This window comes from Cryptomeria japonica, chromosome 6, assembly GCF_030272615.1.
Source record: "Cryptomeria japonica chromosome 6, Sugi_1.0, whole genome shotgun sequence".
NCBI lineage: Eukaryota > Viridiplantae > Streptophyta > Pinopsida > Cupressales > Cupressaceae > Cryptomeria > Cryptomeria japonica.
The window spans coordinates 33,300,626-33,328,091 of NC_081410.1; the positions used below are offsets into that span (position 1 = coordinate 33,300,626).

At 37.3% G+C, this 27,466-nt stretch overlaps 1 protein-coding gene across 1 annotated transcript; it reads left to right on the top strand.

Moving 5' to 3' along the window:
- Nucleotides 1-2,827: 2,827 nt before the first annotated feature.
- Nucleotides 2,828-14,167, top strand: LOC131069928 (pollen-specific leucine-rich repeat extensin-like protein 1). The gene is made up of 2 exons (XM_059221889.1): nucleotides 2,828-2,962; nucleotides 13,718-14,167. The coding sequence occupies exons 1-2, from the start codon at nucleotides 2,828-2,830 to the stop codon at nucleotides 14,165-14,167; spliced, it is 585 nt and encodes a 194-aa protein (XP_059077872.1).
- Nucleotides 14,168-27,466: the final 13,299 nt, after the last annotated feature.

The window sequence follows — 27,466 nt, forward strand, 5'->3', positions numbered from 1 at the left end:
TGAGGATGTCTTTTGCCCGTGGTCTATCTTATAGCCTACCCTAGCCCTGCCTTTCATTTCCCGAGTCAGTATTCTTCATCCTGTGACTTTGTCACATTATTCGCTTAACCCATTCTATTCCATCTTTCTTATCGAGAGATTGTCTGCAATCTTTTCAGACATTTTTCATCCAATCTCTCGAGGGGGCATATCATTCCCATACCGGGGCAACTCTGTATCAGTTCATCTTATCTTCTTTGAAACAACGCGACAAGCCGCATTGTCTCAAAGAGGGGCAAAATGTAGACACTCAAAATTGTCATGTCTAATTAAATAAATATTTTATTTATTTAATTATCTAAGCCTAATTCTTCTATTAATTAAATAAATTTATATTTATTTAATTAATTCATTTATCCTCTTCTAGCCTTATTTCTTATTTAAATAAATACATTTATTTATTTAAATTATCCCTTTCCTATATTAAATAAATATTTTATTTAATTATCCTACTTCTTCTATTAATTAAATAAATCTTTATTTATTTAATTAATTCATTATCTTTTTCTACACATGACACATGTCATTCATCTCTTATTTCCTACACTACCTACCTCTTTCATTATTTTGGTATTTCTTATACCTACCCTCTAATCCTAGCCGACCTCTCTTTTTACACCTCTCAATCTTAACCCTCCATTTCTTATTGTGTCTTCTATTTAAGGAGATGTTTTCTTCATTATCAAACCCTAATGAGCTAACTACTTGATCAATTGACTACACTACAATTCTACTTGCAACCACATTCCGTTCTTTGTTGAGCTCTTGTGCATACAAAAATCTGAGAGCAAGCATATCAAACAAGATCAATGGAGATAGGAAGAATGGAGATCAAAACCCTAGTGGACATGTGATGGTATAATCTTTGTGATTTGTGTTATTTTGCATTGTCTTAGGTTATCTTCATATGTTATGGTGGATCTTTGTTCATTGTTAGGCTAGGGTTTGGTGGTTGAATCCATTTTAGTCTTTCAATATTGTTGTTTATTGTTATCCATTTTCACCATATACAGTAACTACTAATTGTATGATGTTTTGAAGACTTCAAACCAAAGAGATTGAGAGACTACATCAGCAGTTGAAGAAAATTGGAGGACAAGAAAGAAAGAGAAGTTGATGAAAGAAATCAGAAAATCAGAGGAGGATATCAGTTAAAGAGAAGACATTGTGAATGCTGAAAATTGTAGCAGCTGTAGCAATAGCAAGTTAGCAAGAAAACCAAAGAAGAGGTTACAGACAAAAAAGGAAGATAGTTGAAGAAAGCTGAAAGAACAAAAGAATGGATAGAATATTGGTAGTTGAGATTAAGGGGGAGTGTTGGAGTCTAATCTCACCTGCCCCATCCACACGCTCTGTATGCACAGGTGTTTACATAATTAACAGATTTAGATTTGTTTTCAACATCTACTCCAACCTGTCCATCGTACCTTCTATAGTGTTAAAACTTTATTTTATATGCAAAATTCTGGAAGTTTCTAGCTACCCCCTGACCATTCTAGAAACATCTAAGACCTCCATTAAAAGAGGCATTTTGTAATCATTTTGGGTATGAAAAGGAAGAATGAAAATATGGTCTGATAATTAAAAATTTGTCTTCCTTGTGTGCTGCTCTGTTTTTCTCCATGCTCTGTTTTTGTGTTTTGTTTTGGTCAGTTTCATTTCTATCAACTTAATCCATATTCTAGAGAGGTGAGTCCATGCCTCTTAGTTAATCCATCAACTGCTTGATTGTAAAAATAAATTAAGGGGATGCTTCTGGAGCGACAACAAATGCATATTTTGCTTCTTTTTTATAAATTAGTCTAAGGGATAAGTGACGAGTGTAAGGTATTGCAAAATAGGTCTGTAAATAAGAGGATATCTCTATGTTCAAGGGCTTTCTTAACAGATCTATTGTTCTATTTTTTTTTTGATCAGTAAAAGCAGAGCTGAGATTCATATTATTTTTGAATTAGTTATAGTACTGACATAGCTAAGTGGTATAGCATAAAAAACCCTTCTCAACATTCCAAACCAAAAATGGTTTCCAAGCAGGGAGAAAACCATAAGCACAACGATTTATCCTTTTGAAAACCTAAAAAAATTATGCAGTCTAGAATAATAAAGCTAAAAAGAGTTTAGATGGCAGAATATCAACTGCCTAGATAACAGAGATTGTAAACATAAATATGAAGCCAAAATAAACTATAGACAGAGTCTTGGATTAAGCTTCAAAAAAGATTTTTCATAGAACCAAATTAAAAAACCTAGCTTGCACTGGAGGGTTTAGATTGAGACGGTTCAATTCTCACTCTCCCATGGCCTCTTCTTGCAGGGTGGCCACAACCACGACTAGAACCCCGATGACCCCTCCTTGCTGCACCTCAACAATATTGTTCGACTTGAGGCTCTTCATCTGCAGCTTTCAAGGGAAGGATTCCATTGAGTCTTGCAAATTGGAAGAGGTCTTCCTCTCTGCCCTGGACCTTCGGATTTTCCCCTAGGATTCGCCATTTGAGGTGGCTCAGACCAAATCCAACAAAAACCTTGTGTCTATCCAAGTCTTTCTCTTTCAAGTAAAACAAGAAGGGATAATACTTGATGAGCTTATTCGGTCGCTTGGTTGAGGAGCCCCTGAGTCATAGAGAGCCTTATTTAAAATCTCTTGAAATTCCCAAAGGATTTCCTCAGGAAAGAGCTCTTTAGTGAGGCTCCATACAACTTGCTTAGGTAATTTTTGATCTAGCAGAGAAGCCACAAATTTGGAGGAGACACTAGTGTTGTCTTGCAGATACTCATCCCTATTCAAATGGCCGCTTGCCAGTATCATTTTTACTGTGAAGAGAACAGGAGGGTCCGAGTGAATGAGGAGATGCTTCAGTCTCAAATCTATGATCCTTCTGAAGGATACCTGGAACATGGAGGCCGAGAAGGAAATGGGAGTGTATACTCCAATGCATGAGGACGACCTTGGATAAACACTCATAATGAAACCATGCAGAGCCTTAGTCAACATGGTTGACAATAGAAGGAAACCGACAAGAGAGAAAGACTAGAATGAACTATGAAATGGTTTTAGCAGGATAGGAATGGAAGCGACTTGCAGAAAATGTGAAGACAAGATCATCGGGTGCGCTCTTCAAAACCTAATAATGAGGAGTGGGTTTGCTTTAATATCTCCAGCTAAGGTGGTGGAGAATATTTGTCCTGGGCAAGCCAAATCTCCCAGACGTAGTTAAAAAGGATAACCTACGGACAACACATACCTTGGGTACAAGATGATGGCTCTAACTAGCTGGAACTTCGGGAAGCGAGGTTAAGAGAAAGCTTAGTTAGGTTAAGCACTCAAGGTTGACAAAAATTGATCCGGGCCCACCACTAAACCCGGGGTAAAGTGAAAATTAAATTCAAAAAATATATAGCTATTTCCCCAAGACCGCCAAAGGTATGCGTTTAGACAATTGCTTTAAAATTAATAATAAACTATAGTCTACCCTCCTCATTCAAGTTGATCTTGTGTATTTTTCAAAGAACTTAATGGGACTAATCCTGCTAATTGATCTAATCTGCTTTACCACTTGACTGATAACTTTGATCCCACCAGTGAATGTAAGTTCCTTGGGCTGCTAATTTTGATAAGGCATCTTCCATTTCATTTTCTTCCCTATAGATATGTTTAGCCTCATAGTGCTCAATTTTGTTCAAGTTTTCTACTATTATCTAAAATTTCTTGAAGTCTCTAGTTTGGAGTTTTTTTCTTCCTAATTGCATTAATTGCTATCTTCGAGTCTCTTTCCACTAAGACATTTCCTAGGCCATGGTTGATGCAGTCCATCAAACCAAGTTGCAGTGCTTTGGGGTGAACTCACAAAGTTGGTTCCCATTTTTTGGTACGTCTTGATTTTTGCTGAAATCATACAATTTTTAGAAAATATAATGATTTAATCTTTAAGAGGTTCCATTTTAAGTAATTAATTGAAGAGAGTTAAATCAAAGGCTCTTAGATCAAAATTTCTTGGATAGAACCTCTCTACTTCTAAATCATACTTGCAATGGAGTCTCCTTTGCATCTATCAAATGCTGATAAAAAACCAATTTTACATTATCTTTTGGGGGTTTAAATTAATTCATTTAAAAGTTTTGTTTTTTTTAAGTATTTAGTCCTTATTATAAGCTTTCCAAATAGTATAACGTTTTATATATTTAATTTCATTAATATAATTTTATTTTATTTCTTATGAATGTAGGTTTTTTACCAAACATGAACTTCTTTGTTCAATCCATTGGGAAAAATAGTAAACTAACTCAAAAAAATTCTGAAAAATATCTATGCCCTAGGTATTGATGTTTTCTTTCTAACAAAAAAAAGAAAATTGAATTTTGATATATATAGAACAAGTTATGTGTTCAAACGTACACCTATATCTAAATTATAATTAGTCGAACTTCAAAACTTAATAAAATGAAAAATATTCAACATATCACTATCAAACCAACTGCATGCCTTGGGTATTGATGTTACAAACCAAAATTCAAAATAATTAAGTTTTTATAATTTATATAAAAAAAATTATGCGTTTCGGGATACACATCACTCTTAAAAAATGTTGTTTGCTGTAAAAAATTACTTTTTGAGGGAGATGGAAAAATCAATAAAATTTTATTCAAACAAATTTGAAAAATATATATTTAGAATCTACAGACAAGATGTTAAAAATCACTAGTTTATATCATCTTCAAATTCTTAATGGTTTAAGAGTTATAGATGTCGGAAAGTGAAAGTTTTTTTCAAAATATTCATATAAGTGTCAAAGTTGGTCAAAAAGTGGGAACCAGTATTGTGAGTTCACCCTTTGAATTCTGCTATATTGTTGGTGTCTGGTGGAATCAGCTTTGCCATTTTTCCTATGATTGCTCTTGAGTGATATGTGATTACATAACCTATTCTAGAGGAACCTGGGTTACCTCTGGAGGCACCATCAAAAGATGGAGGGGACCAGGTTGCAACTTTTCTTGAATTATTTTTTTGACCAAAGGATGGAGGAATTCTGATCCCTTGCCATTTTTCCCTAATACTTTCATCCCATGAAGAGAAGACTTTGGACTGGTCCAAAGAAAAGGCTATTTTGCAGTTAACTTAGTCCACTATTGCTGATTCAATTGAATTTAGAACTGATTCTTGCCTCCTAGCTTTTTCTTCAAATAATCTACATTTCCTTTCTTTCTAGATTTCCTAGACTAAGCATGATGCAGACACTTCCATAATTTGACTCAGGGAGCTCTCCTTAAGAGGAAGAGGCCACTTTTGGAATAGGGATTTGATGTCGTTTGACAGGGCAATAAACAAACCCAGCTTAGCATAGAGCCATCTCCAACATTTAGAAGCATAGGGGCAATTCAATAGGAGGTGATCAACTGTCTCTGCTTGGGCTTTGCACAAAATGCACCTTGATGGTCCTTTGTAACCCATTTTTGTAAACTTTTCTACAGTTAGAATTTTTTTTTTGAAAGGATAGCCATGCAAAGATGCCTTTTTTTGGGATGATTTTGGGACTTCAAAAAAGCTTCAAAGGGATGTCTTGCTTGTCTTGATCTGCAATACTAACTAGAACTCTATATCCATCTTTTGAATTATACTGCCCTGTTTTAGATGGTGCCTAGATCAAGGAGTCTACCCCTCTTCTGGGGCTGATACTTCTTGCTTATAGTTGTTCTAGGAGTTGATCTAGGTCTTCCCTTGGGATTGGCAAACCCTCCATTGATTTCCACCTCCAACTTTGGGAATACGATAGGTCATCCATATCCAAGTAGTCTATAACTCAAGAACCCCAATGCTGTTTAAACCAGTATTCTATAGAAGGAATATCGATGGAGTTTGCTAGAGGTGGATAACCACCCCAAGAGTCCTCCTAGAATAGACTAGATGATCCATCATGAATATCCCATGTGATCGACTCTGAAACCAGGTTTCTATAGGAAATGATGAAATTCTAGGTTCTAGACCCCTTGGGAAAATTGCCTATTCTAAGAATGTTGAGATGATCCTGATCTGGTAGATACTTGGTTTCCAGCATTCTAACCCATGTTGCATTAGGGTTTTTTATGAACTTCCAGACTAGTTTAGCCCCTATGGCTATGTTTTGCAATTTAAGATCCTTGATGCCTAAACCTCCCATTGTCCCGGGCTTCATAATTTTATCCCAAGCTATTAAGGCAATTTTATGCTTTTCCTCAGTATTTTGCCAAAATAAATATCTCATCTTCTTAATTATGAAAGAGTTAGCACTAGATGATAAGGATAATATGGATAAAAGATAAATAGGAAGGGTCGAAACCATTGCTTGGATCATCACTAGCCTTCCAGCCCAAGAGAGCCACTTGTCCTTCCAAGAGTTTGAGTTTTCTTCAACTTTTAGTTTTAAAGGATCCCATAATTTAGTGTTCCTTAGACCTTGGTCTATTAGAATGCCCAAGTGAATACAAGGGAGAGATCCTTCTCTACAGTTTAGAATTCTGAGAATTTTGGTCTGTAATAAGATTGGAGCAGTGAAAAAATAAACTTTAGTTTTATCCTTATTTCTTATTTGGCTTGATGCCTTTCCATAAATTTCTAGTACCTGATTTAGATGGGATGCTTCCTTAACTTTTGCTGCCCCCAAGAGAAGATTTTCATCTGCAAACTGCTGGTGTGTGACTACAAAATCTTTTGTTACTTTGATTCCCTCTAAAAGATTATTAGTATGACTAGCTTTGATTGCCCTTCCCAAAGCCTCCCCCATTATGATGTAGAGGAAAGGAGATAAAGGGTCTCCTTTTCTGATACCCCTTGAAGAGGAGAAGAAGCCCACTAGCTTTCCATTTATCAAAATTAAAAATTTAGGGGTTGATATGCATTCAAATACCCAGTTGATCCATTGTTTGTCAAAGCCAAATGCTTGCATGATTTGGCAGAGAAAACACCAATCTACGCTATCATAAGCTTTTGTTATGTCTAGTTTTATAATCATACTTGGTCTGTTTGTGCTTTGAAGAGTGTGGATTGCTTCTTGCACTATAATCACCCCATCAAGGATTGAGCGACCAGGGACAAATCATGTCTGTTCTTCTAAAATGATGCTATCCATGAGAGGCTTCAATCTGTTAGTCATAACTTTTGAGAGAATTTAATAAACTATGTTGCATAAGGAGATGGACTTATAATCTCCAATATTAATTGCCTTCTCCTTTTTTGGAATGAGCGCTATAAACGTGTTGTTTACTTCTTTGAGAATATTCCCTAATGTTCTTGAGCATTCTAGAGCTTTTGAGAGGTCTTGTCCTAAGATATGCCGTCACTTCTTGAAGAAATCCACAGGAAAGCCATCCGAGCCAGGTGCCTTACTAGAGGGAAGTTGGTTAAGAGCTTGGAATACTTCTTCCAACTTAATTCTCTCATTTAGCATCTGATTTTGCCCATCTTTTATGATCTTAGGGATCCTTGCTAGAAGCTTTTTTTGTTCCAGTAATTGAGATCCTTCAATGTTGTTTAAGAGATTAGAATAAAAGGTGATGATCTCTTTCTTTATTTCCTCTGGGTCCTTTGAGATTTGGTTATGCTTAATTTCCAGTTTTGATATCCAATTCTTTGTTCTTGTGAGATTTGTTACATTATGGAAAAACTTGGTGTTTTTATCCCCCATTCTAGCCAGTTCTCTCTAGACTTTTGCTTCCTGAAGATTTCTTCTTTAGAAAGAATGTCCTCGTAGTCAAAAAGGAGGGTCCTTTCTCGTTGAAAGGATTCTTGATCCATTCCCATCAAGATTGATCTTGCATCAAGATTGATCTTGTCATTAAGAGCTGCCAATCTCTCTTCTAGTGATCATTTTGTTGAGAATATGTTTTTGAAGTGCTGGGAATTCCATTGGAGCAGTTTCTGCTTTACTAATTTTAGCTTTGCGATGAAGTGGAAGAGTTTTGATCCCTCAAATGATCCTTCCTTCCACCAATTTTCTATCAGGGTAAGAAAATTTGGGTGTTTCATCCACATATTTTCAAACCTAAATGGAGTCCTATAAATTTCCTAAGTGCCTTGCAAAGAGAGAAAAATGGGGTAATGGTCTAAACCTGAACAAGGAAGGACAGTATAGGAGGGAGTAAAGGGAAAAAGCCTCAAGTCCCCTTGCCAGAAAAATCTATCTATTTTTTCTATTGTATTATTGAAACCTTTTCTTCTATTTGTCCATGTGAAAGTGTCCCCTAAATCTATTTCCAAAGACCATTCCTTTCAATCCAATCATTGAAGTCCTGTTGGGAACCACCTAGCTGGATGATTCCTCCCCTTTTGTCTGAAGCACTCCTGATGGCATTGAAGTCTCCCCCAATGAAGACTTGTTCCTCAGCTAAAGTAGACAAGACTCCATCTAAAGAAGACCATGTGAGTTGCTTTTTGTGAGGGGACACTGGGCCATAGGTATTTATAATAAAGAAGGAAGTATTTGTCTGAAGATGAGTGATTTTGGCTAGAAGCCAATTCCTGCTGGATGCAATACCTTCAGCGTTGACTTGAGAAGGCTTCTAGATTATCATTAAGCCTCCAAATGCCCCTTCTGAGGCTACTGTCAATTGTAGAGATGCTTGGAACAGAGGGCTAATTCCACTTCCAAAGGAAATTGCTTGCTTGTCCTCTAGTTTAGATTCTTGCAAGAGGATTATGTCTGCACTGACCAAAATAGTCCTTCTTTTGATCACCCTCTGTTTGTTAGGGGCATTGAGGCCGCTAACATTCCATGATAAGATTTTCATTGTTGTTCAGGAAGGCGCCTTCCCTACTTTCCAAAGATCCGATAGTTTTGATTGATTCTCCACCGCTCCATTTTGGGATCTAGCTTCAATGAAAGATTTGCGACCCTTCTTGGGAGGGGAAGAACCAAAGTCTGGCTTCTCCAAACCCTCTTGATTTTGTTGTAGCCCTAGTTTCCTTTTTTCCTTAATCTGAGAGTACAGAACTGCAAGGGGAGTGTCTAAGATTGAGTCCGGGTCTTCATCTCCTATCATGAGATTCTCCAGAAGATTCTGAGTATTTTGCTCACTAGTCAAATCCAGACTATTAGGCCCTAAAGGCGGAGAGAAAAGAAAAGGGTAAGGGATTTCCATCGAGAGGTTAAAATATTGATTGGAAGGGGGAAGATCTGAAGAAGGAGAAATCTCTCCTTCTGATAAGTGTGATTCATTATCCTCCTCTAGATCTGCTTTAAGATCTTCTTCAATAACATCCTCTTCTAGTAAGATTTTTGCCAGGTGAATATTTTTGCTTTTACTAGATTTTGTTGTCTGGAGGGATCCCCTTAGTTTCTTGCGCCTTAAACTGCTCTTTCTTTTTGAAGCCTTAGCTGAAGGTTGGGAGAATATGTTGAATGCCCCTATGCTTAGGGAAGGAGTTTTTTTTTGACCAAACAAACTCTTGACAACCTTTTGGGAATGGATCATAGCAATCAGTGATAGAATGAGAGGGGGACAACTCAAAGAAGAAGGCAAGGATCCCTGAGAAACCTAACCTGGAATCAATTGATTCAGACCTCCTGATTTATCTCTTGGATGCTAGTTTGTTCTAGGAGTGTGAAGAAGCTGAAAGTCTAGGTCAACAAGTGAGATAGGAGGAGAGGCAGGGGCTCTGACTTGGGACTGCCGAAGAGCCTTCTTGATTGCCTGGGCTGCAACCAAAATAGATGAGGCCGCTGGGACCGATGTGATTTCCCGTTCCTTGACCATCTTCTGAAAGTCTAGGATAGGAGTGATTGGCTCTGAATGCTGATGAGGTAGGTTGAGGGCTCCCATGGAAGCTACCAGAGAACTCTTATTGACTATTTGGTTCCTAAGAAAACATTTACCACGGACTTCCTTGCCCACCTTAACACTTTCTGATTCCATCTACCCAGTTCTGAAATGATTTCTAGTTCACTATAAAAACCTTTCTTGAGGTCAATCTCAACATAAATGTTTGCTATGTCCCCTTTAAGGCCTTTCATGAAGTCCGCCTCAATCCCCACCAAGGATCCTAGAGCATCGCCAATCTTCATGAGTAACTCCAGACACCAAAACTCAGATGGAAGGCCTACTAAAGACAACCAAACTGGAGTTTTCTCGAATCTATGATGCACTGGATCAAAGCCTGGTTTCTAGTCAAGGAAGTGAAAGGTGGAGCCTTGGCAGAACAGAGGACTGCCTTTTGTGATTGCTTTCTTCAAAGACAAGTCCACACATTTTAAGAAAAAGAAATCATTTTGCAGTTGTCTTACTGAAATTAGATCTGGGAAGGAAGATTTCCACCAGTCAAGAATATCTTTGCTGGACCCACCACTACCACACCATTTTGCAAAGAAAGCATTTTCCTTGAGTCGAGCAATCATAGGATTCAAGGAGTCTGAAGGAAGCACAAACTATTTGCTTCCCATAGATTTCTTATTCCATTTCTGGTCCTTGCACTCAAAATTAGGAGTGGGCCACGGGGGGAAAGATTTTTTGAATCCCAAGGCACGCGGACCCTTGAAGGGCAAGCCAGATGCAGATGGAGGGAAGCCTTGCAAATTTTGGCATTGAAGTTGCTGCTTGAAGCTCAAAGTTTTCTTGGGAGGAGAAAAACTCTAAGCCCTAGTTGCAATAGGGATGCTATTTGAGCCGGTTGCTACTTTCTTTGCCCAAGAGTCTAAGTTTTGATGCTTTGCTGAATCGATAAGCCAAGATTTCAGTTTTTTTGTTTGCTGAGCAGATCTCTCTAGTGGGAGGCTTATCCAAGAACTAAGCCAGGAAAGATTTTTATGGGTCTGGTTCATATGAAGCCATTGAAAGTTAGGATTCTTCTGATAGCTCGGAAAATTCTTGGGGGCACATCGGATTGCTTGCCGCGTGAAGGAACCTTGGATGTAGTGAAGATTTTGAGTCCGCGACGGATTTCGAAGCCTTTGGTTACTTTGAGGTCTCTAGAATTTAGATCTCAGATCCTGGTGTCTTGGGAGGTAACCTCGAGCATTCCAGGAGTCCATTATTGGACTTTTGACAGAGAAATTTGAAGTCTCATGTAATCGAGCATTTGAGTTGGTACCTTGGTATTCTTTTTGTTGCTTGTAAATGTCTTATTCTAGGTTCACTCAAACACTTCGAAACCGATAATATTGCAAGCACAACATCCACCCTTGTAGCATCAAACATCAAGAAAACATCTAGAAAATGTAGTTGATTGGCACTACAAAAGACTAGTTTGCTTATGAACAAAAGAAATGTGGGTAGAAAAAAGCAAGCTACGTATGTTCTACTGTTAAGGTGGAACGTATCCTATGTAGACAAACAAAATAGAGAAACATAAATGAGCACCACATACATAGATAAGCTAACAATACACACAACATATATATAGGCACAACCCAGCACCACAAAGAATACATCAACAATATACAAAACATGTTAGCCTTTCAAGTTCATGCCACGGTTTACTGTGAGGGCTGAGGTAATACAATGATGTTAGCAGAACAATTTGGAGTTCAAAAAATATTGCCACATAATTTTTACCACAAAAACCATTGGAAACTGAAGCAGTCAAACGACAAGTTTGGATTTAAAAAGTTATTTTTAAATCAGCAGGACAAAACTTACCTGAATAAAATCTACTAAGATTTTAGGGTAGCCTCCCAATAATGATGAAGATGTCCCAGCAAGATACCTTTCCTCCTCAGGTTCCTCTTTTTTGTGTTGGAAGATCAGGTCGAGATGAGGACATTCGTTTTCATGGGCAAATAAACAAACATGGCTTTGGATGTTGTAAGAGGAGTCTCATCAATGCTTGAAATTCCCGCATATGCACTCCCTCGCGAACATCAATCTCTATCCTCACCCAACACATATTAAAAGAAAAAAACAGAACACATAATAATGCAAACAAAAACTCAAAAGAAAAACTCGATGAACAGAGCAAACATAGACACAGGAGGTATGGCCATGCCCAAAAAAAACAGAGCACAAACAGAGAAAAAAAACTACATTTACAACACAAAAAGATGAGAATATGGGAAGGAGAATTCAAATTTAAACTATAATTCGAGTGTCGTTGGGTTAGGAGCGGGGTAACGGCTATGCTTTTTTTAACGGCTATGCTTTTTTTGGTTTCCAGATCTATTGCTCTATTGATTACTTTGTGTTGCATCATTATTAAACTATTATAAGACTTTTTGTGATGATCTCTTCACTTATATGTTTCTGATTGAGGATGGATTTTTGAATGCCATCTTATTATGTGGATGTTTCTCCTATTTTTATTTAAATTATTTACATAGCTCTTATACTTGTTGATTTGTGTGGATAATATTTTTTCTTGAATTTTGATTAAGGTTTTAACTGAATAAATATCAATATTGAATTTTAAATAATCAAATTTTTTAATCAAATCATCTCTTTTTGACTTCTTTGTAGTGTAGTATAGTTTTAGACCATGTCGACATTTACGACTTATTATTAATAATTTTTATCAAATGCTTTATCAATTAAAATCTATTTTTACTAATTGAGTCATACATGTATGAAGGTATCCATCCTAAATGAGCCAACAAAATAAATATGTTAGGTTCTTTAAGAATTGCTATGGTGATTCTTTATTTAGAGGGCTATGTAATATTGATTCCAAGTTGCCGATGAAGTAAGAAAAGATAAATGGATTCATCACCAATAGTGAAGATTAGTTTTATATTCTTTTCTATGTTCACTATGTAAGTGGTTTGTAGGTTTGCTTCATAGCAATTTAGTATATTTATGAGATTGATGACATATTTTCAGATTTTTAGGTAAACTAGGTACAGTCTATTGAGACCTAATGTGTAATTGTGATATTTCTCTAAAATAAATCAGATTTTTAGGTAAACTAGGTATAGCCTATTAAGACCTAATGTGCTATTGTGATATTTCTCTAAATTACAAACTATTTTACTTTCTTGGATGATCTTTCATAGTTGTACAAAGCCATCTCTTGACTCTCGTAATCTAATAATGAATTTTGTCTCTCTGTCTAGGTCAACATCCATACCTAGACCTAGGTACTGAGTACAAATCATGGATTTATTTTTGTACTCATGAAACTATTATGTGTCAATATTGTGCCCATAGATTTGACCCATGGCATTTATTGCCCCACATGGTGATTGACATAACATAAAAGGCAAAGGTGGTGAAAGAGGAAATACAAGGGCGCAAACTCATCGGTCAAAGGAAGTCGAGGATTGATCATGGTCGTCTAAATGATCATCTACGGTAAATAATCAAATTTTGAAGCCAACAACTTTTTTTCTTTGCACGAAGGAATTAATGGCAGAGCAATAAAAGAGAAAAATCTGCTACATTCTTCTTCACCAAGCATTCAGACGATCGAAGAGAAATTGTAAAGCGAAAAAGGAGTGAATTCAAGTAATCTCAAGGCATCCAAACACAAGTAGCTAACTAGTAAGTAAAATTCAAGCACCCTCTGTGTGAATTTGGTTGAATTATTTGTGTGAGTTGTAGGTATTTTTAGAGCCCTAGGTTTTTATTTCCTGCTCTTTGCAAGATAGCTATGGCCTCTCCCGTTGAGAAAACCACAAGCCTTGATAGTGAGAGAGCCCAAGAGGCTGGAGCTAGCTCAAATGTCCCTGGTGTTATCCATGCCATCCCTTTGAGCATAACTAGCCCATGACAAGAAATACAGGATGCCCCCGTTTTTGGGCTAAACCCTGAACCATGTCCTGCACAAGCTGAGGAGGCTCAAGCCAGTGCTCCCCCCAAGAAAGAAAAGAGGAAGAGGGAAGAAAAGAAGGCTTCAGTTGTGGTTTCAAAGGAGGAGGCAAAGGAGGAAGCCCCGACCCCAAAATCAAGGAAGCCCACTCCTGGGAAAAGGAAATCAAAGAAGGATGGAGAGGTCGGAGCTTCTGCAAAAGAGATACCTACTCAACCGACCCCTCGAGTGACTGGAAATGAGGAAGTTGAAGAGAAGATGACAGAGGAGCCACCAAAGAAGAAGGAAACAAAGAAGAGATCCCCTCCTAAAAAGAAGGTTGAATTTGCCCCTATTATAGAAGAAACCCTACAACCCCAGGAGGAACCAATAGCACTAGTTGAGCCTCCCAGAACAGCTGCTGAAGTGGAAAGAGAACAATGATCAAATTGGAAGAATTTGCAAGGAGGCAGACTAGAAAAACCTAGGTATTGAGCTAGGATTTGCTAAAACTATTCCCCGACTCTAGCTCATTGGCATTATCCAAAGCCTAGTGGGGAGACACAGAGGTTGGATGGAGGGATGCCATAATGGGATTTAGTGGGTGGGATGTCTTCCACGCATTTTACGGAAACAGGGACCAACCTAGCCCTATCTCCAACCTCTAGAAGTTAAACCTAGGAAAGATAGTGGTTCCAAATGTATTTATTGAGCCAATGTTAATCAGAGAATTGGCTAAGAAATTTGACCCCCCAAGCCTTGCTTTCAAAAATCTTCAAGGACGGGATATTTTGGGATGGATGGGTTAGCCATTAAGGGGACCAACAAGCAGGCCTTGTTGAGAATGTATGAGAAGAACAAGGGGAGAATCAAGAGGGAGTATTTGCCTATGTTTTTGAGAAGGCTCTCCAAGTTTTCCCCAAGCTACATCCTGCCCACTGAGATTGAGCCTTTTGCATTGGATAATTTTGAAAATTATTTTGTAAGGATATATTATGCCTTGTTCAAGGTCCTAGGAGAAGATTGTGGGGGCCACGTTGTTTCTAGTTGATTACATGATGTTAACATTGTCCATTCAACACCCATCAACTAACGAAATTTTTAAATTTGCTACAATTCTCCGAACCAAGTTATATGAGAACCTAATGAAGGCAAATGATAAAACAACTACACTGAACTTCAAGCACTATTATTTGGTGTGCCATCTCAATTTTTATCAAAATAGGTCAACATGGTCACCAAAAATGAACATCAGAATGCTAGATCCACAGAAAGGGTTACCATGGCCTGTTTAGAGATGGACACAAGTGTGGGACAAGGGCTCTCACATTGGTGATTATGGTTTATTCTTTGATTTATTTTTCAAAAGATCTTTGGATATGTTGAATGTTGTGATAACAAGGCTACCTACAAATATAATTAAGGTATTAAGAATAAAATTTGGTAGGTATCAAAATGTACAATATGTAGAGGGGGATTTTAGCCATAATTTTGGAGACTTATTCTTCTATGATGACTATACAATTATATGGTGCTATGGTTTTGAGAAGGCTCCTCATATGCTACCAATTTTTGTATCTCCTAGGATTGCATTTTTGGAATTCATATGCCAAATGATGTGGGTGAATAAGGATCAAATCCTAGAAAGAAAGGGGAAGCATCACCCCAAAGCCACTAGCTTCAAAGAATTCAACATTGGGTCTGATGATCTGGAGAAGACCCAAGATTTTTTGATCAAGAGTTACAGGCTTAAGGTAGCTATAGCAAAAAATTATGATCCCGAGGTGTACATAGGGGATTTAAGGCTAAATAAACTTAAAGAAATAAGCTACCATCACTAGTTTTATGAGATAGAAGACCTGCTGAGAAATGCTCTACCATGTGAAGCCACCCAAAGGAAGAAGAAGTGGGAGTTGCTGATAATGATAGAGAAGGAGAGAATGATAGAGGATGAAAATTACAAGGGGATATTTAGAGAGGAATTCCAATATGACATTGCCAGAATGATCATTATCCTCTGACATGCTGATGAAATAATTCAAAAGGACATCCAGAGGAAGGAGGCCAGGAATAAAAGAGAAAATTTCAGGAGTAGCTTGTTGTTTATATCCCCACATTCTCCAAAAAAGAGGTGGTTATCATAGAAAAGGGGCAACCTTGGTCCTCCAAATCAGTAGAAAAAGATAAGAGGCCATTAATGGGAGAGATAAGAAGAGTGGAGAAAGGAAAAACAAAGATCTCAGATTTGGTAGATATCCCTGAGATGATGATCCCAATGTGCCTCCCCCTTCCCCTCCTAGAGATTTTTTCAATGAGGATGAAGCAACAAAGCAACTGGATGACACAGATAGAGATTTGGTTCCTATTTTCATCCCTATACATGAGGTGGATGATGGGAGAGTGGCTTCCTCAAGGGAGTTCATATCAGATGACAATTTTGTGAACTCCCTTAAATTTAAATCTTTTTGGCTCAAAGAGAAAATGATAAATGTAGTTGAGGGGGAAGAAATAAATATAGACCCCTACAATATTCAATGTAGCCCCAAGGAGGCAAGGGAAATGGTTGCCAAAATTGGCATGCTCCTAGTCCCAAGATGGGAGCATAGAAAAATATTTTTGTCAGACCAAGTAATAAGACAAAAAGACCTAGGGTATGTTAAAGAATATGAGAACTATGGGTTCGGGATAAATGTAGATATCAAAGCCTTTGGAGTTTTGGCTAGAGGATCAAATGTCAATCGACCAATTGTTCCTTTTGAATTAGAACAACAGAGGGGGGAAGCAATTTTGATGATAGCCAGTGACACCACTACAAGAGAGGTTGTTTCTCTGGCTTCCCATACAACCCAATTTGCTTAGATATTGTTATAAGATTTAGAGGCAAAGCACATTGTTATTAGGGACAGTTTGGCCCAGTTATATCATACTTATCATTTATTATTCATTCAAAAATGCAAATTGAAAGAAAAATTAATTAAAGCTGAGACAAGGACCTCAGGAGGAATAAGGCATGAAGAGTTAGAGAAGGCCACAAGGGAGCTACAAGAAGCCAAAGAGGAGGCTTCAATTTAAAGGTATTCGGTAGAGTCATGCACAAGTTAGAGGAATTCCAATCTTTTATTCTTTTAGCCTATTAGGGCTACTTGGTTTCCAAAGGGGAAACAATTGAAGGAGATTATTTTGGCATCATCTCAGAATAAAGGGAGTGAAGAAAATGAAATTTAAGTAACATGGAAAAACTATAATCAGTTTATTAAGGAGCTCCCAATCATTGAGAAGGAAAAGAAAGCAATGAGTGATAGGTTTGAATCACTCAAGGGGCTACAACGGTGGGAGATCCCATCAATTTTGACACCAATGCAACACACTAAGGATCTAAACTCCTGGCATGTGCACAGACTTTGAAAAGGCTATAGAAGGAGTCCTCCAAGCATTGGAATCTGATCCAAGTCAGGATGCCTCTTATAGTACAATTTTGGAAAAGAACATGGACATATATGGGTTGAATCATAAGTTTGTTGTGATGTAGTAGGGGTCCCACCTCAAGCAACCAAAACTGCAATGTATAGGTTGTAGGGATTAAAGACATTTGATTGGCCTATCAAAAAGATGGATGAATGGTACAACAAGTTTTTTGGTGTTCTCCAACAAGGCTTAGAGGAGGAGAAAGACAAGTCATTGTTTTTACCTTTTTGTCCCCCTGCAATTTTAGAATGACAGTGCCTTTTTTGGAAGGCTTCTAGCAACTCTCACCTTCCATCATCCCATTTTCCAAGACAACAACTGCTAGCACCTTTAGTCCACTTTTTGGACCTCACACGAAGTAGTACATAAGGACCACCAGGAGTAGTCATCTGCAGGCCTGCAACCTCAGACAAGGACTTCTCAGCAACAAGGAATGAATGACTAAAAGAGAGAAGGGCATGCCTGCAAGGAAATTTTTTGATTGTACTTCATTCTAGTTAGGGTTTCATATTGTGTACTCATTGGCTCAAAGCTTGTTTTCTCCCTTGTGTTATAAAAGGGAATTTAGGGCCTTGAGTACTGTTCTGAATTTTTTTGTGATTATATGTACTAGGACAAGAGATTAATATAAGGACAAAGTTATTACAGAGAATTGGACTATAATTATTTGAATGCACTTGTTTTATGTTAGAGATCAATAAAGATTACATTCTTTGTTCTCGTCTCATTCTGTTGATTCATGTGCTACATGAGTTTTAAATACCAAGAGTGTTTTCATCTTATCTTTTCTAAATGAGAATGTGTATGTTTTGATGGGTTTTATTTGCATCAAATGAATTAAATTCTATCAAGAATACAACAACATAGTGTGAATTAGTGTAAGGTGAGTTAAGAATGTGTTTCTCAAGTTGAATATTTATGTAAGGCATTTGTGTTCAAAGATCTAGATCTTAAAAGATAAAATGCACATTGTTGTGAGTGTAGTGATCTTGTTCTGACTCTGTATTCCCTAAGAGATAAGCACTGGTCAGGTTTTCTAAATTTCAGATTCAATCATTAAAAACTATTTGCTATTAGTACTAGGATTAATTTAGTAGTATATATTAGAACCAGTTTCAATGTACCAAAAGATGGAATAAGCTAAGGTCTGAGCCAAGAGTATGAGTTTTTTCATTCTTTCCTTGGCATATTTTCATTGAAACGTCTTCTCAGAGTATAGTGTCTTGTCAAAGGAGTGAGAATATCAAAATAACACTATCATAGGGATACCCACCTAGGTTTTGTAGAGCCTAAATAGTAGAAAGTTGTAGTCAGGGCACTAGACTTTGTTCATTGGATAAATCTAGTTCTATTGCTTAACCATGAGTCAGTGGCTATTTCTCTAGAGTGTAGGAACCTGTTGATTTGAACACCAATAAATTGACGACTGGACTAGAGAACTAAGAAGAGTAAAGACTATTAGAAGATTGTATACCCTAGTAGTCCTTGTCAAAAGAAGGCCCAAAGTCAGAAGAATAGAATAAAATATTCCCATTCTTGGGTGGCAAATCTAAAAAGAAGATAGTTCATTTGAAACCAAAAGGGTTCTCATGAGTAGTGAAAAGACTATCATTACTACCACAAGAAGGAGTGAATGCATTGTAGGAAGAAGGACCTCAGATATCGAGTTGAGCTGAGATGATGGAACAAATATTATAACAATCAAAGAAAGCAAGTTTGTAGGAAACAAGCGATGGATTGTTAAGGAAAAATGTATTCCCAAAATTGCCTCTCCTACTGAAATAGTTGATACTAGTTTAGGTCTTTCTATTGTTATATTTGAACAACAACATATTATAATAGGAAAGAGCATCTTAGAAGGTTATCATAGTGACCGCTATAGGTCTGCCCATGAGGTTGAGAGAACCAGTAGTGACGATTCTTCCTCAAGGGAGAATCTAATTGTTAGACATAGCTTCCCCAAGATGGACAGGAACATGCATGACCCGTACTATGAGGATCCTTCCTACATCAAGGAAAATTATCAAAGGATCTATGAAAGATTTGAAAGAGAAAGGTTACAAAAGGAACAAGAAGCCATGTATGCTAACCAACAACTAGCTTGTACTCAATAAAATATGAATTCAAGCTTTACCATAGCTTTCCCTATGTCAACCAGTTTTCCTATAGCTCAAAACATTTTCTAAAATTAGTTCACCGAGTCCAATATCTTCTCTACTCTAGGGAGTGCTCCAATGACACAAATAGAGGAAATGCAAAGGGAGTTAGAGCAGTTGACAAGAGAAAAGGAAGCTATGGCTTAGCATATACTAATTTTGATTGAACAACAAACTAATGTGCTCACCACTACTAGTTGTCCTATGACTACCTCTATCCCTGCAATCTTTGTTTTGAATGTTTCAACTATTGCCTCTACTTGTTCACATACTACTAGATTTCTCATGGTCAATGCTTCTACCACACAACTGGTGAGGAATACTCATGCAAAAGTCGAGGTCAATACCCATAGTGCCTCTGCAAATATTGGCACAACAATACACCCTTGGACGACTTGAATGCCAACCATCTCTACTATTTCTATTGGTTTGAATGCTTCTGATACAAATATTAGAGGCACCAGTGCTGGTCATGTAAGTGTTGGTCGAATGCCTAATGTCTAGCAGCAAGGACAAAGCTCAAAAAGTTTATATAATACCACTTGACATATGTTTTGTTGGAATCAAAGAATACTAATAGGGGGGTGAATCAGTGTTCTACTAGAATGTTTTGTTTTAACCTTATTATAACATACATTCACCAACCAGTAAACTAGTACATATTTAATTCAAAGAAGTAATGCAATCAATAAACAAATCACAAAAATGAACATCACAACACAAATATTTTATACATGGAAAACCTCAAAGAGGAAAAACCACGGTGGGATTTGTGACCCACAGTATCAATTTAGTGGCCATATGAAGAGATATTACATAATATGGGGGCATGCACATGCAGGAAGGCTTATCGCCTAGAGCACACTGCTCAGCACAAAGAAGCCTCATTGGATATAGTTACATTGAATAATGAAACATAAGACTAAACTCATATAATGCATCTGCTATGCCAGATCGAGTTCCGATTCTGAAACCCTAAACCCTTATCGGAATAACCTTTGCTCTGTGAGCGCATCCAAAATCATCTACAAATCATTATAGAATATTGACCTCCTACACAAATGACTTCAGATACATGATCTTCACATTACTGATCTAATCACACATCATCATCATCATCATCATCATATATAAAAAATGATCTAATAACTGACCTATATAACCTATAGTCCTTCATGACTCATGTCAACTTACATAGATAATACAAAAATGATTATACATGTTGGCTCATTACATATATACACAAATAAAAAAGTGAATTTCCGAATGGTGGATCCACCAATGATGTCGGCCTCCTATACCGGTACCCTGTTTACCGATTATTATCATTGCTCGATCTGCAAATCATGTCGGCCTTCAATGCTAGTACCCATAGACTTCTTCCTATAGGAGAAGTGTCTATCGGTGAAGTAGTAAACCAAAGAATGAAGCCAGAACATGTTGCCATCAATGACAACATATGAAACTAGTCAAATGAGTGTCAATTTCCAACAATCTCCCTCTTTGGCATTGATGCCAACACTCATGTGAAAAATGATAATAGTTTCCATCTATTGGATTCACCTTGAGACTGCTCCCAGTGAGCTAAATATGTCATCTATAATCATGATCTGTACAAATAATCCTTATCTCTTGATATCAGGGATTTATTTTTCACCTATACCTCCCTATTTGACATCAATGCCAAAAAGCATAAAAAACTGGGATAAAGAATGTGTCCCAAAACACCTTACCGGAGCTGAATATACTTGAAAATTTATGGATAGGCTTTCTCCAAAAGCTCTAGATAAGTTTCCTAGCCGTATTTGAATGTGTTGGATACTGATACAAGTCCCTTAAGAATATGAGCATGGGACTCTTTCTCCTTAATCTCTACCAGTGTGGGCTTTCCAATCATATCTATGCATTCCTTTTTATGTACACTCAAGGAGTCCAACCAGGGACTCACCAATCCTCTGAGCCCTTTAGCTCTCCTAATGATTTTGTCTCTATCCCTTTCAAGAGATGAAATTTGAGCTTTTAACAACAAAATCTGCCCATCAATAGATGTAGTCAAAGAATTGGAACAATCAAAAGAATTCACTATACCTATAATTTTATCTTGAGAATCTCTAATGCCTTTATCTATATATGCATTTAGTAATCCAATGTTACATCATACTCTATATATATTTGTAAATTACCTTAAAGAATTATCAATCAACTTCAGTTTATCAGTAATCTCTTTCTTTTCTGATTCAACCAATTGATCAAAAGTGGCTTTCTTAGCTTGAATGAATCTTTCCAATACTTGTCAGTTAGGTTTTTAATGAAATGCTTGAAAATCCTTAGAGATGTTCTTAGTAATTATTTTGAGCTTGCCGGATGGGCTTGATCCTTTGTCAAACTAGCTCTCTGGGACAAGTCTGTGTAAAATTGGAATTGAGTGATCAATTATCCCCTTGTCCACTGACCCTTCCTTCATCATATTTTGAGCAACAATCATCATGAGCTCAGTATAACCCATCTTAGTTATGCTCTTTTGCTCTACCTAGGAGGTTTTAATTGATAACAAAGATGTGCTGGCTACTGGTTCCCTCCCGGATTCCTCTCCCTTTTTCTCTGATGGTTGATTACCTTTAATAACATCCTCTTTTGCACCGGTGACTTTGCCACTTGGTGCAGTATCTGTTACTGCTAGTTCCTCATTAACTATATCCATAATCTATACATTCTGTGTATCTACTGGTATATGTACATTATCTACTATTGTCGATATCTCCTCTTTGTCCTGTACATTTGATTCTATTGGGGGCTCTACATCCAATTCCTTAGCATCTTTCAAAATTTTGGATGAGGCACCCACTACACCTTTGCATATCCCTTCAATCGGGATGTCAGTAGTGTCTGTCTTAGGACTAGCTTTCGATGAAGAGAAGAAACCAAGGTTGTCAACAGAGAATAATACCTATGCCTTGTGAGTTTCACCGATTATTCATTATCCCTTCCTTCCATAAGGCTAATTATCCTATGCTTGTTATGGACAATTGTTCTGTTTGCAACTTCAAGGGTCATATCCAACTCATTTGGAGTAATTGAACCACAAGTAGTTAATAACTCTTGAATTTTTATGTTCTAGTCCTCCTCTATAGCGGATAATCTCCTAGTATCTAGATTATTATACAGTTGTGTCGGTATATTCTTTTTCAATTTCTAACAAAGCCTTCTTAAATATATCTAGGTGTAACAAAATTGCTTCCTAAATTTTTTTCTTCTCATCATCATCTAAATGCTCATAATAGGTTGTATATTTTTCAAAATTCCATCCTTGGTGATTTCATCTATCAGTTCTGCGCAAGTCTTAGGAGGGATTATAGATACATTACCAGTTACAATAGCAAGGTCTATGTCTTCCTTCTTCTTTATTCTGCCAATACCTGTTGGTGCAGAAGGTGTAAGAGATGTTTCCTTTGGATCTCTTTTCTTTGCAGGTTTTTGGTCGGTACCTTGATTGTGACCTTTCTTACCGCTTGCTTCCTTACCTCCTCCTTAGGCTCCTCACCTTTCTTTCTCAATACCTTCTTGAATGCTAGAGGAGTGTTATCTTCATTCCAAAGTCTTATGGAATAGGATCAATGAAGATTTCAGGTTCTTTCCTCTTCATTCCTTTTGGTAGAACAACTTCCATGATGAGAGATGATTGCGATAAATACCAAAGAAATGGTTTCCGTTGAGTAACCCTAGATAATTATTTTGAGTGCTGGTGGAATCACTGATGAAGATTTCTGATCGCTCTGACTCGCCTTAGACTCGCTCTGTATCGCTCTTAATCGCTCTGAATGTAAGGTGATAAAAAATGAAGTGGATTCAACCTTTTAAGCTTCGAGAAACCCTAATCTATCATTGATATAAATGTCTTTCGATGGAACATACCGGATCTCAGTTGAACATCTCCATGTCGAATAAACCTTTTCCAATGTCTGGAACTTCTTCCAGATCTCCTTCTTGGGACTTATACAATATTTTCATGAAATTTTACTACCCTTAAGGCATCTACCTCAGTTACCGGATGTGTTTCCTATCAGTGCAGGAGCAATCTTCTCTGTCGGTTGAGTAACTAAAGTAGTTCCATTTGCTAATTGATCATCTGACTTCCTGACCCATTTCTTGGTATGATCTTGCCAGATTTCATTGATCTTTTCTTTCCCTTTATCATTTGATCCATAATTGCTAACTGGTGGATTTTTGCTTCTACAAAACTTAGTTATGTGTCCAATCTTGTTACATGCATAATATGTAATATTGTTATTTTGAATTTCTTTGCTATAACCGGGATAATTGCTTGACCTGCACTAATTAGCCATATGTCCAAATTTTCAACATGCATGACACTTTACATTCATTCTGCAATATTTTGTCTTATGACCATACTTATTGCATTTGGAACATTGACCGGGAGTAGAATTATAGTTATGATTTTCTCTATTTCTACATTGCCTAGCCATATGACCAAATTTATTACAAACAAAGCATCTACTATTGAATTTGTAAGCACTGAGCTGCCTTACTAGTGTCCTCTGGTTCTGGTTGTTGTGATCTTTATTGCAGTACCAGAGCTTTGACCTTGTTCAAATCCAAGTCCTTTGGAATCTCCGTTCTGTCTTTGGCTTTCCAATAGTTCATTAAGCTATGCTGAACTAACCTTGAATTTGTCCTTGTACTCATTTGCAATAGTCATATCATCTCTTAGGATTATCATTTGTCTTTCAAGTTCTTGTTCATTTCTTTGGGATTACACTAATTCTGTTCTCAACACATCATTTTCATGAGCCAACCAGATGCATTCTTCAGATTTGTCTTTCAAAGATCTTCCAAGGTTTTCTTCATTCATCTTCCAGTCTTCAATCTCCTTGGAAATCATCATAGTTAGGGCTTGCATTTCATTCGTCATGACAATATTCTCTTGACTCATCTTCTGACATTTTTCATTTAGGGCATCTTTCTCTTCATTATCTTGATTTCATAGAAGTTCCTTCCTCCTAGTTTGAGCAGATGACAACTCCTCCTGTAGGATAAGAATGAATTCTTTTGCATAATTTAATTCATCTTGTAACTTCAAGTTCTTCATCCTTTTGGTATCATAATATTCAAGTGCTACCTCAAGTTTCTTCTCCATACTCATTTCCATGGATTCTAGATTCAAGATCTCCCTCAAGAGCTGCTAGGCCTCCTTTGAGGCACAAGGATTTGATACCAATTGTTGGGATCCAAGAACAGTGAGGGGGGGGGGGTAAATCAGTGTTCTACCAGAATCTTCAGTTTTAACCTTATTATAACATGCATTCACCAATTGGTAAACCGATACATATATAATTAAAATAAGTAATGCAATCAATAAACCAATCACATAAATGAACACCATAACATAGAGAGTTTATACGTGGAAAAATTCACAGAGGAAAAACCATGATGGGATTTGTGATCCACAATCTCAATTCACTCACCATATGAAGATATTTTACATAATATTGGGGCCTTCACATGAAGGAAGGCTTACTGCCTATAGCACACTACTCAAAACAAAGAAGCCTCACTGACTACGATTACTTTGAATAATGAAACATAAGACTGAACTCATTTAATGCATCTATTATGCCAGATCGAATTCCAGTTCAAGCTCTAACTGTTCTAGTTCTGAAACCCTAAACTCTTACCCGAATAACCTTCGCTCTATGAGCACATCCAAAATCATCTACAGATCATTATAAAATATTGATCTCCTACGCAAATGACTCCATATACATGATCTTCACATTACTGATCTAATCACACAACATCATCATCATCAAAATATATCAAAAATGATCTAATAAGTGACCTATATACCCTTACAGTCCTTCATGACTCATGTCAACTTACATAGATAATACAAAAATGATTATACATGTCGGCTCATTAGATATATACACAAATAACAAAGTGAATTTCCAAATGCTGGATCCGCCAATGATGTCGGACTCCTATACCGACACCCTGTTTACCAATTATTATCCTTGTTTGATCTACAAATCATGTTGGCCTTTAATGTCGGTACCCATAGAATTCTTCCTACCGTTGAAGATACCAGTCGATGCCGGTGAAGTGTCTGCCAGTGAATTACCAAACCAAAGAATGAAGCCGGAACATGTTGCCATCAATGACAACATATGAAACCAATCAAATGAGTATCAATTTCCAATAGTTTTTCGCACTCCATCCTCAGAATGTATTTGTTCCCCCATACATTCCACTGCCTTTATATCCACAAGGTCAACCTATGGGAGGACCTAACCCCCATCAACAATATTTACAACCCCTGCAAGCTCAACAAATGGCTGGGCAATACCAACAAAAGTATCAAAGTCCTCTTATACCCCAACAAGAGAAACAATATCAACCATTTTATGGACAAGTTGAAAATCAAGGAAGTGTCCACCACCACCAACAAATTCAAAACCAATTTGTTAGAAGACCTATGCAATTAGACCGATATAAGCAACTTGATTTAATTGGGAATATAGGGTTCCCAAACCAAATCAGCGATGAGTTGAGGGATGCTATACCTAGGTTCTCAGGGAACAATGCTATATTTGGAGAAGATCATCTAAGGGCATTCCAAAATACAATGCATAACTTTGATGTAGAAGGAGAAGATGTATTTATGAAGATGTTCATGTAGTCCCTAACCATTGATGCTAGGGAATGGTATAAGGCTTTGCTTGACTTGTCCATCAGGTCTTTCCAAGATTTCAAGAGACTATTTAGAGATCAATATGTTGACCATTCAGACCCTAAGTTTTCACTACATGAGTTGACTAGTATTAGGAAGAACCAAAATGAGGTGGCCTTTTTAAATAATAGGTTCATCAAGTTGCTGAATAAAATCCCCCTTGGTTTGAAACCCAATGATAATTAGAAATTGGTGTTCTACTTTGATGCTTATGGCCCCAAAATAGGTTATGAGCTGAGATCCAATAACCCTCCGACTTTGGCGACAAATTTCAAATTTTCTCAAACCATAGTAAATAATAGGAAGGCATCAGGGAAAGTCTCCTAGAGAGATGACACAAAAATCCTACAGAACCCTAAGGGACATCACAACAAGGAGCCTAGAGAGAAGGAAAAGTTGGACAAACTTATGGGTGCCATGAAAGATTTAACTTATAGGATGGAATGAAAAGGGCTTGTCACATGAGAGGCCTAGTTTTCAAAGACATGATAGACCCAGGTTACATGATATGCCATACAACACAAATTGGAAGGATGGCAAACCAATGATTGGAAATCAAAAGATTGTAGTTAAAGAGACACCAGATCCTTTGAAAAGACTAGAGGCTCATCATGTAGAAGATAGCCCATGGCGCATGACTTCTAATTTTCCCCATACTCAGAGCCAGGGTGGAATTGAAAGAGCTATGGAAGAGACTGAAGATGTTTATGGTAGCTATAGAGAAGATGAGTTTGAGCTAAGTCACATGGTGAATATGGTGACTTTTGGAAGAAATAATGAATTAGGATATTCATCTTCTGAGGAAGGGGAAATAGAACTAGATGTAGATGCTTAGAGACAATGGAGGAGTTACCAACATCAGGAAGTGTTCTCCGATGAGGAAGATATGGAAGGATACCAAATCAATGCTTCTAGTAATCAGCTAGAGGATGTAACTCTAAGAAGGCCGTCTGAAAAAGAAATCAAAAGAATCACCATTGTTGTTGTTACCCAAATTAAAAGTGGGTATAATCTCAGACTTAGAGGTGCTATGCTAAACTAGATCAGACTAGGAGGACTCTTTTCAAACAATAAGATGCCCAAGCCTAAGATACAACCCACTCTAACAGTCATAGAAGAAAATAACAGGGTTACTAAGACAACCCCATTCCAGCAATATGTGCCTAAGGGGAGTACAAAATTCAAGAAAAATGATAAGGAGGCAATAGTTGAGGTCCCTCATAAAGTAGAGGTGGTGGAGAAAGAGAAGCAGCCAAAACTTGCAGCACAAAAGGTGTTGGAATGCACGAATACCAATAATAAACTGAGAGGGGGGGAAATCAGTTTAATAACAAGTACAACAATTAGTTCAATTATAAACCTTATACCAGAGCA

What these genes read in the sequence shown, in the direction of transcription:
- LOC131069928 (XM_059221889.1), top strand. Translation starts at nt 2,828, where the DNA reads ATGGCCGCTTGCCAGTATCATTTTTACTGTGAAGAGAACAGGAGGGTC. An exon ending in GCCGAGAAGGAAATGGGAGT is followed by an intron (nt 2,963 to 13,717) that starts GTATACTCCAAT and finishes CAAGAAATACAG; the next exon opens with GATGCCCCCGTTTTTGGGCT.